Source organism: Physella acuta, unplaced genomic scaffold (genome assembly GCF_028476545.2).
Source record: "Physella acuta isolate Inbredline_101_S28 unplaced genomic scaffold, ASM2847654v3 ptg000463l, whole genome shotgun sequence".
Taxonomy (NCBI): Eukaryota; Metazoa; Mollusca; class Gastropoda; family Physidae; genus Physella; species Physella acuta.
Genome location: NW_026731982.1, coordinates 950,001 through 967,297, shown reverse-complemented (window position 1 = coordinate 967,297; position 17,297 = coordinate 950,001). Strand labels below are relative to the sequence as shown.

Below are 17,297 nucleotides of genomic sequence, written 5' to 3'. Positions count from 1 at the left end.
GAAACACGTCAAAGAGTATATCACTGTAAAACAAATAAGCACTGATAACAATAAACAGTAACATTAATTAAATATTTTATAACCTTTTACGAATGACAATTTTGAATAACTAACATGATATAGCATATTCTAAGCGTATTTTTAGCACTAACTAGACTACCCTTTATCTAGTTAGATAACTGTGGGTTTCGGGGTTCACTAATCATCACAAAATAACCAGACCCCCACATTCAAAAAGGCGTCACACCTCAGACGTTTTTGTCTTTTAAAAACACTGACTCTCTCTGAGCATGGGTATGACAACATAATCTTTTCAAAGTCTGAAGTCACAAAAACAGATCAACTCTACTTCACCTGCCCAGTTTCCTCCCAACTCAGACATGTTTTTGTCTGTGAAAACACAGATTTTGGCTGAGCGTGGGTCTGACCACACTTTCTTTTCGTATGCTGTCGTCACAGGTGAACTTTACACCTACCCAACACTACTTCACCTGCCCAGTGTTCCGCCAAGTCTCAGACAACATACTTTATCTTTATAAAAAAAAAAAAATTCCGGCCGAGCATGGCTCTGACGACACTATCCACTTTATATGTTGAGGACAAAGAAATAGGTGAACTCTACTTCACCTGCCCTGTATCCCGCTAAGTTCCAATAGGCAAAAGCAACATTATCATTCACAACTAAAAAAATTATAAAAAATAAACACTGGCATGTCTAAAACCCATGCCACGCGCATGGTAACTAATGTGCTAACCTCTTAGCTATCTAGGCTCACACAGAAGATAATATCTTATATTTTTTACTTCTAAGCAGCGTAACAAAATCTATTCTACGAGAATCAGCCCTAGAATTAGATCTAGAATTATTTCAAATTAAATGTATTGTATAATAAAATAAAAAGAAGTGTTAAAACATTGATAATAGTGTTGAAACGTAATAAAAATAGCAAAGGGACGTATTGTTAAAGGTATAGCCGACAGAAAATTAGTTTAAGAACGCGTTAAACATCTGAATCGGCAACTACATCTTGGATTGAAGTCGCCATTTATTGTACTAAAAAGTAAACAAATTAAGTGACGTCACTATTTCCACAAAATTAAGTCAATGTTTTAATCTTTTAAAATTAATGTGGTTAATCTACCTATGAATAAATCAATAAATTAATTAACGTCTTTAAATAAATGTGTGATTAACAGTCTGTCTGAAAACTAAACTCGTTCTCTACCTACATACTATTTTACAGCCCTATTCACAGAGCAGATTTTCTCCAGTAGTCAATCAGACAAACAAAAAAACAAACAAATAAATATTCAAACATGTAAACAAACTTGAGTTTTAGAAGTATAGAGATATTAATGCTACATATTGATACCTCTCATCTTTGATTTTTGTTTAAGTATACTAAATTTTCTTGTAAAGTAAGACGTAATTGTATAGTAAGAAGTTCTACTTCTTTTGCATATAAACAGCCATGAAAACAAATATTGTGCTCTATTGCTGAAATCGCACTATTAATTCAAGCTTATGGCGTTTACAACAAGGTTCATGGTGAATAAAAAATTAAAAATATATTTCCAAATTATTCTAAATAATTCTCATATTGGTTTGTAAAGTCATGAATGAGACTTATCTAGTCCTTTGCTAGTTTAGTTTGTAGAGCGGATTTTATTGTAAAGTTCTATTGAAGATGCAGAACCCACTAGAAAATCCATCAAGACTTCATGTTTGGAAACCCGTATCTTTTATTATGAAGAAGCAGACCATAATTCTCTAAAATAATGCACCACTTTTTTTGGGGATATTTTTTTCAATGTTAAATTTTGTTGTAAATTTGTTTTCAGGTGAATTCATTTTTTAAAGGACAGCGAATACGTTAGACAAAATCAAGAATAATTGTAAAAAGACGGATCTGATGCATATAAGACGGACGAGATGCTTTAATGGATGACCCAACTGAAGTAAAGAATCAAATTGTAGAATTGTTTATCCAAACTTGAGTAGATATAAATCGAAATGAAAGTCATAAGCATGACACTTTGCTGAATGCCACAGCTAATGGGAATAATAAAATAATTAAATTGATTTCTCAAAATGGAATAGATTTTTATCAAAGTGAAAAAGGCAGATGTGATGCGTTGATATTTGCCTCACGTCATGGACATGATAAAACTGTTGAATTGATTATCAAACGCGGAGTAGATCTTAATATAACTGACAAGAACGGACGCAGTGCTTTGATGAACGCTTCAAGTTATGGGCATAAAAAATTGTTGAATTGTTTATCAAAAGCGGAGCAGATATTCACCGCACTGAAAAAGAAGGATGTAATGCATTGATAATTGCTTCAAAACATGGAAACCGTAAAATTGTGGAACTGCTTATAAAAAACGGAGTAGATATAAATCATACTGATAAATATGGCTGGAATGCATTGACGGAAGCCTCAAAAAATGGACATTATAAAATTGTAGAATTGCTTATAAAAACGGGAACAGATATTAATAGAATTGACAACGGCGGTCGCAATGCTTCAATGAATGCCTCATCTAAAGGAAATGAGAAAATTGTTGAATTGCTTATGCAAAACAGAGCCGATATTAATAGAACTGCAAAAGATGGCACAAATGCATTAATGCGTTCCTCAAGAAATGGACATGCTAAAATAGTTGAAGTAGGCCTACTTATCAAAAGTGGAGCAGATGTTAGTATTATTGAAAATTCGGTCGCGATGCGTTAATGGATGCCATAGCTAAAGGACATTATAAAATAGTAAAGTTGCTTATCAAAAGCGGAGCGGATATTCATCAAATTGACAAAGATGGATGCGATGCATTGCTATTTGCCTCACGTCAAGTAAATGATAAAATTGTGAATTGTTTATCAAAAGCGGCGCAGATATTCTTCGCACAGACAAAGAAGGATGTAATGCATTTATAATTTCTTCAAGTAAAGGTCGTAGTAAAATTGTCGAATCGCTTATAAAAAGAAGAACTGATATAAACAAAATGGACAATGATGGACTAAGTGCATTGATGCATGCCTCAAGAAATGGACATGACACAATTGTGGAATTACTTATCGAAAGCGGACCACATATTCACCAAACTGACAAAGACGAATGTAACGCATTGATATATGCTTCAAGTACAGGAAGTGGTAAAATCGTGGAGTTGCTTATCAAAAGCGGAGCAGATATTAAAGCAATAGACAAAGGCGGATTGGATGCACTAATGCATGCAACAAATAATGGACATGAAACAATTCTTGAAATACTTTTCAAAAGCGGAGCAGATGTTCATCACACTGACAAAGACGGATGTAGTGCATTGATATTAGCTTCACGTAATCGACACAATACAGTTTTGGAATTGCTTATAAAAAACGGAGAAGATATTGACATGCTTGACAATAAAGGACTAGATGCAATAATGCATGCCACAAAAAATGGACATGATGAAATTGTGGAAATTCTTATCGAAAGCGGATCAGATATTCACCACACTGACAAAGATGGATGTAATGCATTGATATTTGCTTCACGTAATGGACATGATAAAATATTTGAAATGTTAATAAAAAACGGGGCGGATATAAATCATAGTGACACATATGGCAGGAGTGCATTGATGAAAGGCTCAAGAAAAGGACATAATAGAATCGTGGAATTGCTTTTCAAAAGTGAAGTAGCTATAAACCAAGCTGACATAGAAGGATGTAATGCATTGATATTTGCCTCAAGAAAAGGACGTGGTAAAATTGTGGGATTGCTAATAAAAAGAGGAGCTGATATAAATCTTACTGACAAATACGGATGTGATGCCTTAATACATGCCTCAAAAAATGGACATGATAAAATAGTGGAACTACTTATCAAAAGCGGAGCAGATATTAATAGAATTGATAAACGGGGTATGAATGCTTTAATTGATGCATCAGATAAAGGACATTATAAAATTGTGGAGTTTCTTATGTTAAATGGGGCCGATATTAATAGAGCTGCAAATTATGGCATGGGTGCATTGATGCATGCCTCAAAAAATGGACATGATAAAATTGTGGAATTACTTATCAAAAGCGGAGCAGATATAAATCATGTTGATATGTACGGCACTAATGCAGTGATAGTTGCTTCAAAATATGGGCATGATAAAATTGTAGAATTGTTTTTGAAAAACGGAGCAGATAATAATAAATTTGACAAAAGCGGTTGTGATGCTTTAATGGATGCCCCAGCTAAAGGACACGTTAAAATTATCAAAAGCGGAGCAGATATTAGTAAAATTGACAACACCGGTCGAGACGCATTAATGTACGCTTTAGCTAAAGGACATGATAACATTGTTGAATTACTAATGAAAAACGGAGCAGATATTAATATAAATGACAAAGGCTATAACGATATTTTAATAAATGCCTTAGATAAAGGACATGTTACAATTGTGGAATTGCTTATAAAACGTAGAGTTGATTTTAATTTAACTGATAAAGACGGACGTAGTGCTTTGATGGCTGCCTCAGGTAATGGACTTACAACAATTGTTGAATTGCTTATCAAATGCGGAGCAGATATAAATCAAACTGACAAAAATGGCATGAATGCATTGTTTTATGCCTTAGAAAAAGGACAAGATACAATAATAGAAATACTTGTAGAAAATGGAGCAGACATCAATAGTGTTGATTTATTTGGTGTAAGCGCATTAATGGAAGCATGTATGAAAGGACTCGCAAATACTGCGTTGTTTTTAATCAAGAAAGGAGCAAATGTTAAGCTTTGCGATCAAAATGGATGGGATGCATTGTTATTTGCATCTCAAAATGGACTTGATGAAATAGTACAACTAATTTTAAAAACTGGAGGAGATTTCAATCGTGTGAATAGATACGGATTGGATGCATTAATGCTTGCAGCTCAAAATGAAAAGAACAGAACAGTGCAATTACTACTAAAAAGTGCCTTAGATTGCATTGTTTTTAAACCAAACAGATGGAAGAAATCAAAAAATACATCTGTGAATTTTTTACATGAAACCGTAGGGAGCATAGAACTTCAAACGTATTTAACAACTTACCTATCAGAATTAGTTTTTCTTGCACTTAAAAAAGAAAGCAAGAGTTTGTTAGAAATAATAACTTCTTTTGCTGATGAGCATAGCTACATGACTTATTTTGCGAGAAATATCAAGATCCTTAGTCACCACTGTTTAACAAGTATGTATATTTTATAAACGTTTATATATCTATCTATCTATCTTTATATATATATATATATATATATATATATATATATATATATATATATATATATATATATATATATGTATATATATGTATATATATACGTATATATACGTATATATACTTATATATATATTTTTATATATAAATATATATATATAATTTCCAAATAGTGTGAATGTATGCATAAATTATTTGGATCCACCAATTAATTCATGTGAAACAGACAACTTTTCTATTGTAAATTATTAGATGTGGTGTCACCCCCATTTAAATATTCATTTTAAATTAACGTCTCTAAATTTTGCAGTTGGTGTCACTCCCAACCCCTCGGTGATAGCTTCAAAGTGTGCACAGTTAATAGTATTGATCTTTATCTATAATCAGTTATTAATACATGTGGTTGAAGCATTGTTTTCTCTAAATGAACAGGTTTACGCCATGGTGTCCCCCCCCCCCCTACACCTCTTATCAACTCGTCGTGATCGTTAATTAGTACTTAAAAGACTTAATTAGTATTTAGAAGTTCATTAATGGTATATTTTGCCATTTTTTTTTGTCTCTATAAATGGTGTCACCTGATGCGATCCGCACCCCACCCGCCTCAGATTTATTATTCATTACAAATTAATTAAACAGTTTCGAAACTAAAGGGACATACCAAAATTAAATTACCTGATAGATTAATATATTCTATCAGAAGGGGAGATAACTAGTTAGACGAGATCACAAGAACAGTCTGGTGAGCTGTGGTTTACAATAATGTTTACAATCGCATAGACGGTCGATCTAGTAACGGATATTAGAAGCAGATAATCCATTTTTTAAACGATTTGAAACTAAGATGAGGTAACAAGTTTAAGAAATATCCTTCGCTTGTTCAGTTTGCTGGTGTCTGTAAACTGTAATCACGGTCGTGTCGACTTCATAAAATATGAATAATTGAAAAGTAGAAAATTAAACAAATATTTAAAAAAAAAACGTTTAAATACTCTGAAAATAAGAAAATAAAAATAATCTGATTTTTTTCATAAAAGCTTTGAACGCCCATGATATTTTGTACATATTTTAGCGGGTTAGTTTTATATTGTTCTTTTCATTTAAAAGCTTGTTTATAGTAAGTTTTTGTTTTTGTGTTTTTTTAGACTCAACACATCCGTACTTTTTCTTAGCGTCTAGTGAAGCACTCGTTCATTCATCTTACATGTTCTGCAGCTCATTGAGAGCTTTGGCATGCTTTCTCTACTAAATCCATTCAGACTCGTCCTTAGTCTTCTTATTCCAAGTTGTCAAATATATATCAGTACATTTTTCATTCAAAGCAAAGGTCTATTTAGCTTTCATTTTCCTGCGTCGTTTTGGTCAAACACGAACAATGATATCTTCTAGACATGTATATTAAACTATATGTTGTATTTGGTTCTTTCTGATTCGCACTGTATGAACACAAACTGGATAGAACATCATCTTAGAACTCCAATAATCCCTAAACTTTTAACCCGATATTAAATGAAATTAGAATCTGTACAGTATATTAAGTGTTAAAACGTTTTATTTTGTCTTGCCAAAACCAGATACTAAGTCCCAATGTCCACCCATTACAATAACCTTCTTACAAACTTTTTCCCAAACATCTATAGTAAAATATCTTTTACCCCAGCTTTTACCCTAATCTTTTCCTTAAAACTACCAATTGCCTATCGCTAACTTTAAACCTTACTGTTAAACTAACTGTAACTAAATCCCAATCTTAAACCTAACTCTATTCCTATCAATGTTGTTATATAATTATTAATGCGGTTTACTTTTGCACATGTTCCTATTAACCATAACTCCTAACAAAAACTAACATACACGTAACACTTATTCAGACATTAAATTTTAAATTAGCTAATTCTTTCAATAATGTGTATCAACTTCTAGATTTGAATAATTAATTAAAACTTATATGTACCCTTGGGATTAGTATACTAATAAATATTGTATATTTATTAAATACACAGCACTAAATCAAGGTGTACAAAACGACACTAATAACGAACTGAGCACTTCAACCATCCGTGCACAAAACCACGCAGATTTCCGCAACTTTAAAAGGTAAGTAATTTGTGTAGCTTACAGGGACATGCCTATACATTTGCAACAAAGAAGTGATACATTATAACTAACAAAAATTACATAGGCTTACATATATTTTGATACTGACCGCGAGACCTAATTCAATGTAGGCCTATATCCTTTCACATAGAAGTAAACTCATAGGCCTGCTATGCTGTGAACTTTGTCAATAAATGTAACGCTTCCCAATCACCCCGTGATCACCCAGTTTATTCATATTATGGCAAGCTAACTTATTGCGCAGAACATTACATAACAATTATCCTCTATTTTACCCATACGCCGTCTAACCAATTAATATGAGGATGAAGATCGATATTACATTAAGGATCATAATCGTACTATTCTAAATATGAAGGCTTTAGAATGATTTGTTACATTTATATATTTGGACCATTTATGCAATTATACATCATCGTTATCGAAGCATGTCAATGTATTGTGTTTTTATTTTCTTGAAACTTTATTTACTTCTCATTATGTCGATTTTTGAAAAAAACAAAACAAATACATCCAAACAAATAATACAAATGCTGTGTATATATATATTCTATAAAAACAGATCCATCGATTGTTATGTAAAGATTGTTCTTTTCTGTCGCAACAATCAGGTAGGAAGTTATATTGTTAATACATAAACACACAATATATTAAGTGTTATCAGTGTTTACGATTAATTTTCGTGACTTTCGTGAAACGGAAATACCGACTCATGAGTTGACCTCCCATAAGCCAGGCAGGCCTCGACGTGGTAAAACTCAGACTAACTGGCATTTGTGGAAACAGTCTCACTAAGATATTGGTTTGAACACTACACTTTGGTCGCGTTTCATCCGTCGGTTCTCACCAGGCTTGTCTTCCCTACCCACCAGGCGCGGGACACCGTGTCCTACCACCTGATACCCAGTTTGACCGTTGGAGGGGAGGTGTTAGGACCTTAAAAAAGTTTAGGGACACATAGTTGCCTTCACGTACAAACCCGAAACTGCCGGGAAATCGACTTCCGTGCCAAGAACCTTACAAACACAAAGATCAGTCACTTAGTAAAATTAACCCGACTGGACATTTGAAAGACCGGGTCAGAGGTCACTGCGGTAAAACCTGGAATGTGTGACAAAGAGCTTGGGACAGCACAAGATGGCGGTAAAATAGTAGTTTTTCCGTCTTATGTCTTACACTTAATAGTTTTCTAATAGTTTTCTAATGTGTAAAAATGTGTTTTATGAAAACATTTTTGGACCATTTTTTTTTTGAAATTTTACAGTGACATAATTACAATTAACATGTTTTTATACAAAATCAACAACGATTTTAACCTGAATACTAAAACGTGAAAGTGTGAGAAAAAAAAGTCAAGATAAAATAACATTATATGTAACATTATATGTAAATATTTAAAAAAAGAGATAAAAAACGTATTATACTTCTGTTTACATGGTGGCATTTTTTCTTATCTTCATGAGGTACACGTCTCTTGATATTTCTGATATTTTTGTTTACTGTTTGTGGCTCTATTTGAATTACTGTTTTGTCTTCTATCTGCCTATCTATACCGACATACAGACTTGCAATCGCCTCTTTTACCCCAGTAAAAATAATCAGTTCGTTGAGGATTCTTACACTTCTGTTCACTGTATCTACTATTTGATACATTGCTTATTATTTCATTATAAAGACATTTAATCTCACTTTTTTTGGAGTTTTTGGTTAACATTGAGTCTTTCTGTTTGTCAAGATATGTAATACATACGTTATATAAATTTGTAAAGTACATGAACTAAATCATTACGATGTATTATAATTATAAATCAAAAAGTTAACATTAACTTCAAGTATTATAAAAAGACAATAATAAATGCTCTAAAACAATAAGGGCTTTTATGAACGACCAATGCTTCTAATAAAAAAATCAAGTCTGCATTTTAAAATTATTATCTTCCATCCAAATACATTTTCTGTGAATTGACTGTGTCTAGACCAATGTCTTCATTTATCTATTTCAATTTAAATTGTTCCTGTATATTTTTGTATCAAATGCTAATTATTGCCTTCTATTCCTTCATTTATTGACAATTAGTCTGCAAGAGGTCATCGTAATCAGCTTGGTCATTTTTACATTCCCCCCTTGTTGATTTTGATAAGTGTGAAAGCTTTATTAGCTGTTTTGTTTTTATGATAGTTTATAATGTTGGATTAACGAATTCACTGTATCGCATTCTAAATGCATGCTCTCTATGTTTCTTGTAGGTTTTATTTGCATGCCTCTAATATTATGTGATTCGCATGTGTTAAGATCTTACATCAGTGCAGTGTTGTGTTGAACCTGTAATCAATATGTCTTTATTTTCATGTTATTTTTTTGTTTTTTTTGGGACGGAGTGGTCTAGCGGTAGAGAGCTGGACTACTAACCCGCTAATCTCGAGTTCGAATCCGGGTTCAAGTCAGTAGACCGTCCCTGAGTCCACCCAACTCTGATGGGTACCTAACTCACGTTAGGGAGAGTAAAGGCGGCTGGGCATAGTGCTGACCACACTATCTCTTCATATGCCGAGGTCACAGAAACAAGTGAACTCTACTTCACTTGCCCCATAGACCGTCAGGTTTGAAAGGGAAACTTTACTTACTTTACTTTATTTTTTTGTTATATTCATTTCTTAATGCGTAGCTCATATCTACTGTAATGTACTGTAGCTCCCTTAAACCTATGGTATAATGGGGTTGCACGATTCTTGTTTGTGTTTCCTAACACTTTATATGAGCTTTCTCAAATAATTTAAAATTTTCTTTCAAATAGTTATAATTGCTATGTAGGTATACACATTATCAGTTCGTTCGTGGTCTGGTGTTGTGAACTGTGTCTTAATTTGTTTTCTTTGTTTAAAGCTGTATATATTATTCTGCCATTCCGTTGTTATGTTTTTAAAAATGTTCTTGGCTATAGGTTTCGCGGAGCTTTGACCACATGTGTTTTGTCCTGAGGTCAAAACACGAACTGCAGTAGTGCTGTCAATAATATTTCAGTATGCCATACATCAGGGGTTCCCAACCTTTTTTTTACTCTAGAGCACATTCTAAAATATCAGTAGGGTGGCGGGCACCACCTCTTTTAAATCGACAAACTCTTTTCATAACTTGTCATTTCCCCATAATTTATTTTCTTATTTCTAATAGTTATAATGTATTAATAAGTAATAAACAAAAATGTTTCAAAATAATAAAATTATTCGGCATTTTTTAAAAATTGCATACACACAGAGAAATGTAGTTACAAAACGTAAAGAAAGATGTTCTGCGTGTACAAGGTGTGATGTGCAAATGGCACTAGCCGTTCCAGGCTAGCGTAAATAGTGCAGTCTGGCTCGCCGCTAGACAAGTTGGGACAAGTATCGAACATATTTAATAAACCTAGGCAGTCAAAAAAAATTAAATTTGTAACAAATAATTGAAAATAAATCATATTTTAAAATAGTGTTTATGAAAAAAGTTCTGTCTCTGTCGAATAGTGAGAGGCGGGCACATACGAATCGTTCAGCGGGCGCCATGGCACCCGCGGGCACTGGGTTGGGAACCCCTGCCATACATGTCAACTAAAGCGGATGTGGTGGTCAGCATCAACTTCCTCTAATTGATTAATGTGTCTTTAATATTTGGGAAACTTTGCTTTATGATCATCATGCCTTGGCTGCTTTTAATGCTGTGAATGTAGTTATTGTTTGCACGTATTTATTAAAGTGTTATTAAAGTATTTCAATGTTCGTTTTTTTACTACTGTTTCTTTTCAATCTGTACATTCTTGTCGTTTTAAGAGACATATTACTATTCCTAGAAAGTATTATGTACTGATTGTTCTATTATGTGATTATTGTTTTCTGTTAAATAGTTTCGGCTATTGTTTTTTTTGGCGTATGTCGAAACTTGCATATTACGAGGTGTCGGGTTTAATTTTGGCATTTATTAATATGCAGTTGTGTTGGGTTCAATGTCATCTAAGTTGTATTTGATGGTTCTATTAAATATGATGGTTTCCCCTAATGTGTATCACCTATTCCCTTAGTATTTAAGGTTCTTACTTACTGAAGACTAGTATCTAGTTTGTGGCTGTTTTAGTTTAATTTCACGTTCTACTCATTCTTAACATTGTGCAATTTTACTGATCTCCACAATGTTTCTATACAGTTATCTGCGTTCATTGTTTAATAACGTCGTTGAATCGTGTCTGTTTATGGCGGGGAAATAATTGTATGTCATGCAGTAGGCGCAAGACAATCTCCTTTTTTCTTTGTGAATCACCAGCACTTATGCCGCCCCTCATCATCTTTGAGTCAATTATGTATTTTAACTGTGTTTCATCTTAGTTAAATTAGTGTTTGATAATTATTCCCTTAGTAAACTGTCTTGAGGAGTAGTGTGTTCCCATTTTATCGAGGTTAGTGGCTCCTATATAAAATTATTATGTTCACCTGCTTCACGGTAACTTTGATCAATCGTAGAGTTCTTTTATTTGCGGCCGTCTTTGTAACATGTGGTACATCACGTTGACTTTGCCATATATATATATATATATATATATATATATATATATATACACACAGTTAAGTTCATTCCCAGGCATTATATCGTAAGACATTTGAGATTGGTTGGAAATTCCTATTGACATGGTTGTGGGTGTGCGACTATATAACTACACGCGGTGTCTTAATAAATCTAATTATTTTCAAATACAAGTTTCCCAAAAATAAACATTCTGAATTGAGCTGTCTTTTTTGTTAGGTAAGTTCAAGCAGAACGTTATATCTTAAAGGACCCACGTTTACTTTACTACAATGCGTCGACTCGCATTATATGCCAGACCTCCGTTGAGTGCTGTACTTGTGTGTATCTGACATTATATGCCAGACCTCCGTTGAGTGCTGTACTTGTGTGTATCTGACATTATATGCCAGACCTCCGTTGAGTGCTGTACTTGTGTGTATCTGACATTATATGCCAGACCTCCGTTGAGTGCTGTACTTGTGTGTATCTGACATTATATGCCAGACCTCCGTTGAGTACTGTACTTGTGTGTATCTGACATCATATGCCAGACCTTCGTTGAGTACTGTACTTGTGTGTATCTGACATTATATGCCAGACCTCCGTTGAGTGCTGTACTTGTGTGTATCTGAGCGATGATATACACATGTGAGGCTATACTTCTTTTACTTTCCATCACACGAGCCACCACAAAGATAAAGTTTAATTTTGAATATAGGATCCGGATTTTCTTCCACATTTGCCCGAATGAGACAAAACGCCAAATGGAACAAATGCACGAAAGCTATTCGCCGTTTGCCCGAAAACAATTAATACAAAACATTACTTAGTAGACATTCTAGAAACTGCGAATTAAACATTTTGATTATTTTAAGCATAATACTAACACAGTTCCAAGCAGAAGTTTGTTTAAATATATATTTATATATGTGGTGAATGAGTGAAATGTGAAGAATTGGGGTGAATGTTTTTTTTATATACTTTGTACTCTGTCCCGTTCGTCCCTGTTCAATCATCGTGCTGTGAGTTGTGACAGTCTGGTTTTTACCTGTTTTCGTCAGGGTATATAAGGTGTATGAAACGGGTATGATTGACTCAGTTTCGTGCAGGTTTCCCAAAGGTTAGTGTTGATTAGTTCTATACTCTTAGATAGCCACTGGAGTTTGTTTACAAACGTATGTGTCTATATTTAGGATAGTTTGTGTTGTGTAAATAGTGTATATAGTATTATTATCTTTTGATATTAACGAGCGGTTGACAAATTTAGTCGTGTTTTGTAACCCGTTTGTACTTGTTTCGACTTATATGTTGTATGAAGCACTGGATCACCCTTAAGGCGTATAGTTTTCACAACATATAATTGGTTGCCCCGTCCGTGATTTGAACTACACTGTTTGTTTTGTGAGTGTCTCTCTGTCTACACAACAACACAAACCATTTCATAATTTTTATTAGTTCATATTTATTAGGCCTCAATAATTAAACATTTTCTGTAATAAATAAAATAATCACAATTGAGTACTTGTTAAAACTGTGACTTAAAGTACCAATAATAATGTTACTGTTAAGGTTCGGAAACGCTTTTCTTTAAATATAGTACTTCCTCTTGTTTAAATAGATAAAATACTCATAGCAAAATTTAGTATTGTCTTGTAAATAATGTTAAAATCATTTAATAACATGAGTAATAAAACACATTTTTGTTTACTTCCAGACACCAAGCTATGATGTATTAAAAGAGTTTGTTTGTGATGTTATGTTAGAGTTTTCTAACATGAGAGACTTTGACGCTTTACATTTCTTCATATGTCAGAAGTGTTTGAAGACAATTTACTCTGCTCTAAATGCTGAAGATAAACTGAAGTTTCTTAAACTACTTTTCAATCTTAACTATGCGGGTAATTTAGTTTTACAGATTTCAGTTATATTTTAGTAAAACCGGTGTTCTAGCTCACATAAAAATGTCAGTTTGGTTGTTGTTAACAAGACTGACAGATGGAAGAGGCGGATGTTTTTGACTGTCACTTGTAGATGTTACCAGCATGTTGTTACTCGCATGGTAAATCACTGAGTGTGTTCAGTCACTGTGTTGCTACTTGTATGTAAGTCATTAACTGTGTTGCTACTTGTATGTAAGGCATTAACTGTGTTGATACACGTATGTTAAGTCACTGACTATGTTAATACTTTTATGTTAAGTCATTAACTGTGTTGATACACGTATGTTAAGTCACTGACTATAGTAGCTACTTGTATGTTAAACAACCGCATTGACTTTAACAGCAGACGCTCTAGCAAGTCATGGCATGTCATTTGAATACATGTAGTATTTATAAGAACAGCTTTCGGGAACTAGAATCGATTATACTTAATGTTGATTAGTGGAATGGTTATGATATCTGTGTTTACCAAACTAAAGACAATGTTTGTAAAAGGTTTAAAAAATTATAATAAAATAGGTTCATATTATGTGTAGTCATCAGTGTTTCTCCCAGGCATCTCATTGGGGGAGGGGGGTAGGGTATGTGCCTCCGAAACATGCCTACCGCCCCCCCCCCCCCCCGTGACGAATTAGAATTTAATTTATATAGACAATATATATCTACTTGTACCAGCGTCTGCCCCCTCCCCCCAGAAAATTCAGTCTGTCCCCCATCCAGGAAAGTGTCAAGTCCCAATCCCCACCCTGGAGAAAAAAATCTGAAAGAAATACAAATGGCCATGAATAATCTGATGTTCCTTCCATATCAACAATCATACATGTTTTGTTATATCATTATTCTTGTAGAAAAGACGATGCAATTCTTACAAGATGAACATCTTCTAGATACAACAGCTCCATATTTTAGCTTGTCTTTAATTCGTGACATGCTCAGTCTATTGTGGGGCGGTAGTCATCACAGTTCAGAATTTGCTTTGGTAACTATATATTATTCTACTGCTGACATACAACAATATTATAAAAGACACTATTATAATAAATTGAACAAAGTAATAAAGTGTAGTTTTAAAAATTTCTAAACAAAGACTCTATAAAAAATGAGCAGTTTTTATTTAGCAACTGGCTGAGAAGAACATCATCGTTATATTTACTGATTGTCTGACTTCCATCAAAGAAATGCAGGTAAAATAACTGATTGTCTTAACTGATTTTACTTTACTCTCCCTTGATTACTTACTTTTAAGCATAATCATTTAACATACATACATTTGTTTCAAAATACACTATTTAAAGTTAATGAATCGAATAATCAAAAACCATTCGTTTTTTTTTTCTTTACAGAATTCACATACTTTATTTATTACTAAAAACGTAATCGCTATTCTGCACAACATAGCCCGACGAGGAGAAGCGAAGAAATATTTTACAAATAACATTATATTCGAAGTAAGTTTATTTTTCGCGTTACAAAATACAAATATGGTGTCCTCATAGTGCTTGGCTTACCAGCCTTTCTCTTTAGACCAGTCTTACCATATAACATACCAGCCTCTCTCAACAGACTTACCTTACCATATAACATACCAGCCTCTCTGAACAAACTTATCTTACCATATAACATACCAGCCCATCCAATCAAAGTAGTCATTCTATACAAGTGTTCAGTCTCTCTTAACAGACCAATCCAATTTTTCAATAATTTAATGTGACAGATATTCAAGCACTGCACTACACCCTGATGCTACTATTGACTTCAAAGTCAATTAGACGATAGTTGACAATTGCAAAACTTAAGTCGCAACATCATTATCCCATTTCAAGCACCTGACCAGTTGTCCAAATGTTGGCTGTATGTTTGAAGCTGTTAATAACAAATACAATATAACATTATGTGATTACATAATATCAAGTTTGGTCTGAAATCCAAACACGTAGGCCTAAAACTAATCAAGGTAGTTTGCTTATTACTAAGCTAAAGTTTTAAATGTGTTAACCATTGCGGTATTCTTTTATTTATTCAATAAAACAGTTATTTCAATATTAGATCCATTAAATTTCAAAATTAATCCTTAATGCATTTACTTAAGCCAACTTAACATGAAAGATTGTGACTTGAGATATAATATGATTAGCCAGTGGCATAGCAAAGTCGGTTGTCACCCGTTGCGGTATAACCCCTCCCCCCCTTAAAAAATTATATATATATATATATATATATATATATATATATATATATATATATATATATATATATATACACTTGTATATATATTTTTTCAATCTTGCCTTTGTGTAACCCCCCCCCCCTCCTAGGGCTAGGGCTAGGGCTAGGGCTAGGGCTAGGGCTAGGGCTAGGGCTAGGACTAACGCTAGGAATAACGCTAGGATTAACGCTAGGACTAACGCTAGGACTAATGCTAAAACCAACGCTAAGACTAACGCTAGGACTAACGCTAGGACTAACGATAGGACTAACGATAGGGCTAGCGCATGCGCTAGGAATAGGGCTAGGGTAATTAAGTGAAAGTTTTAATACGAAATTTCATTGCCAAAAATAAAAATTTAACACCCCTTTAAGAAATGAGTCCTTGAATACTTATGCTGTCGGTGAGATGGTATGTAATTACATAAGTCTGTTTTACTTTTATATTTCTAAATGACAAATATTATGCATGTGTATCTTTTCCCCTAGCTATAGGCCTGATGATAGTTAAGTGGCACTTTTAACAATCTTTACGATTAAAATGATTGTAAAATACCTAAACATAGATTAAATGGATTACATAAATAATTTCATCAGGCTGTACTGAGCTTAAAAACCATGTACAAACAGACTCGGTTCACATCACACCTTTTACTTCTGCTAATAGAGGAGGAATGTGGAGCAGAAAAAGAGGCAATAGGTATTTAATTATTTTTTTTTAAAGTGTAATAATTAGATGAAAATAACTATATAAAAAGGCATAAAAAGTAATCCTATATTTATACAAATCAAATAAAACTACCAAAGGCTTTCTTATCCTTCCTTGGCGAAACAAAATTATTCTTTAAGTCACAAACTGCAATCGACACCCGAAGCATGTATTTCTAAAAAAAAAAAGTAAAGAAGGTCAATAATATATGCTGATAATATTCTGCTTTGCATACACATTCAAAGAAAAATATTACTAAGATATAGCTCTACATGTAACCAAAGTTATCATTATAATATAAATCCGTTTACAAAAGTAAATGATAATTAAACAATTTGAAACTTTAATTAACTATTTTATTTATTTGAAACATTACGTTTTAGATACATATTGAAATTCCATACGATGGGAAATAAGCACGTAAAATATAATGATTATAATTATATGTTTGGAAAGGCGGCATATTTTGGGTCTAATTTTATAAAACTGAAACTACTGGTCGGGGAAGACATGGAGAGCTTTTTTTTTTACTATCATGTAACAAGTTAAAAG

At 33.3% G+C, this 17,297-nt stretch overlaps 1 protein-coding gene across 1 annotated transcript in view; it reads left to right on the top strand.

Annotated features, from left to right (window-relative positions):
- The window catches only part of LOC131943608 (uncharacterized), a 34,053-nt gene that overhangs the window by 5,651 nt on the left and 11,105 nt on the right, over positions 1–17,297 (top strand). Inside the window, exons 2-9 of the mRNA XM_059303812.1 lie at positions 1,843–5,212; positions 7,243–7,336; positions 7,920–7,968; positions 13,606–13,789; positions 14,680–14,810; positions 14,950–15,015; positions 15,175–15,279; positions 16,634–16,736. Of these exons, the coding sequence (XP_059159795.1) occupies positions 3,007–5,212; positions 7,243–7,336; positions 7,920–7,968; positions 13,606–13,789; positions 14,680–14,810; positions 14,950–15,015; positions 15,175–15,279; positions 16,634–16,736 (2,938 nt within the window). The 5' untranslated portion in view covers positions 1,843–3,006. The remainder of the gene's footprint in view (positions 1–1,842; positions 5,213–7,242; positions 7,337–7,919; positions 7,969–13,605; positions 13,790–14,679; positions 14,811–14,949; positions 15,016–15,174; positions 15,280–16,633; positions 16,737–17,297) is intronic.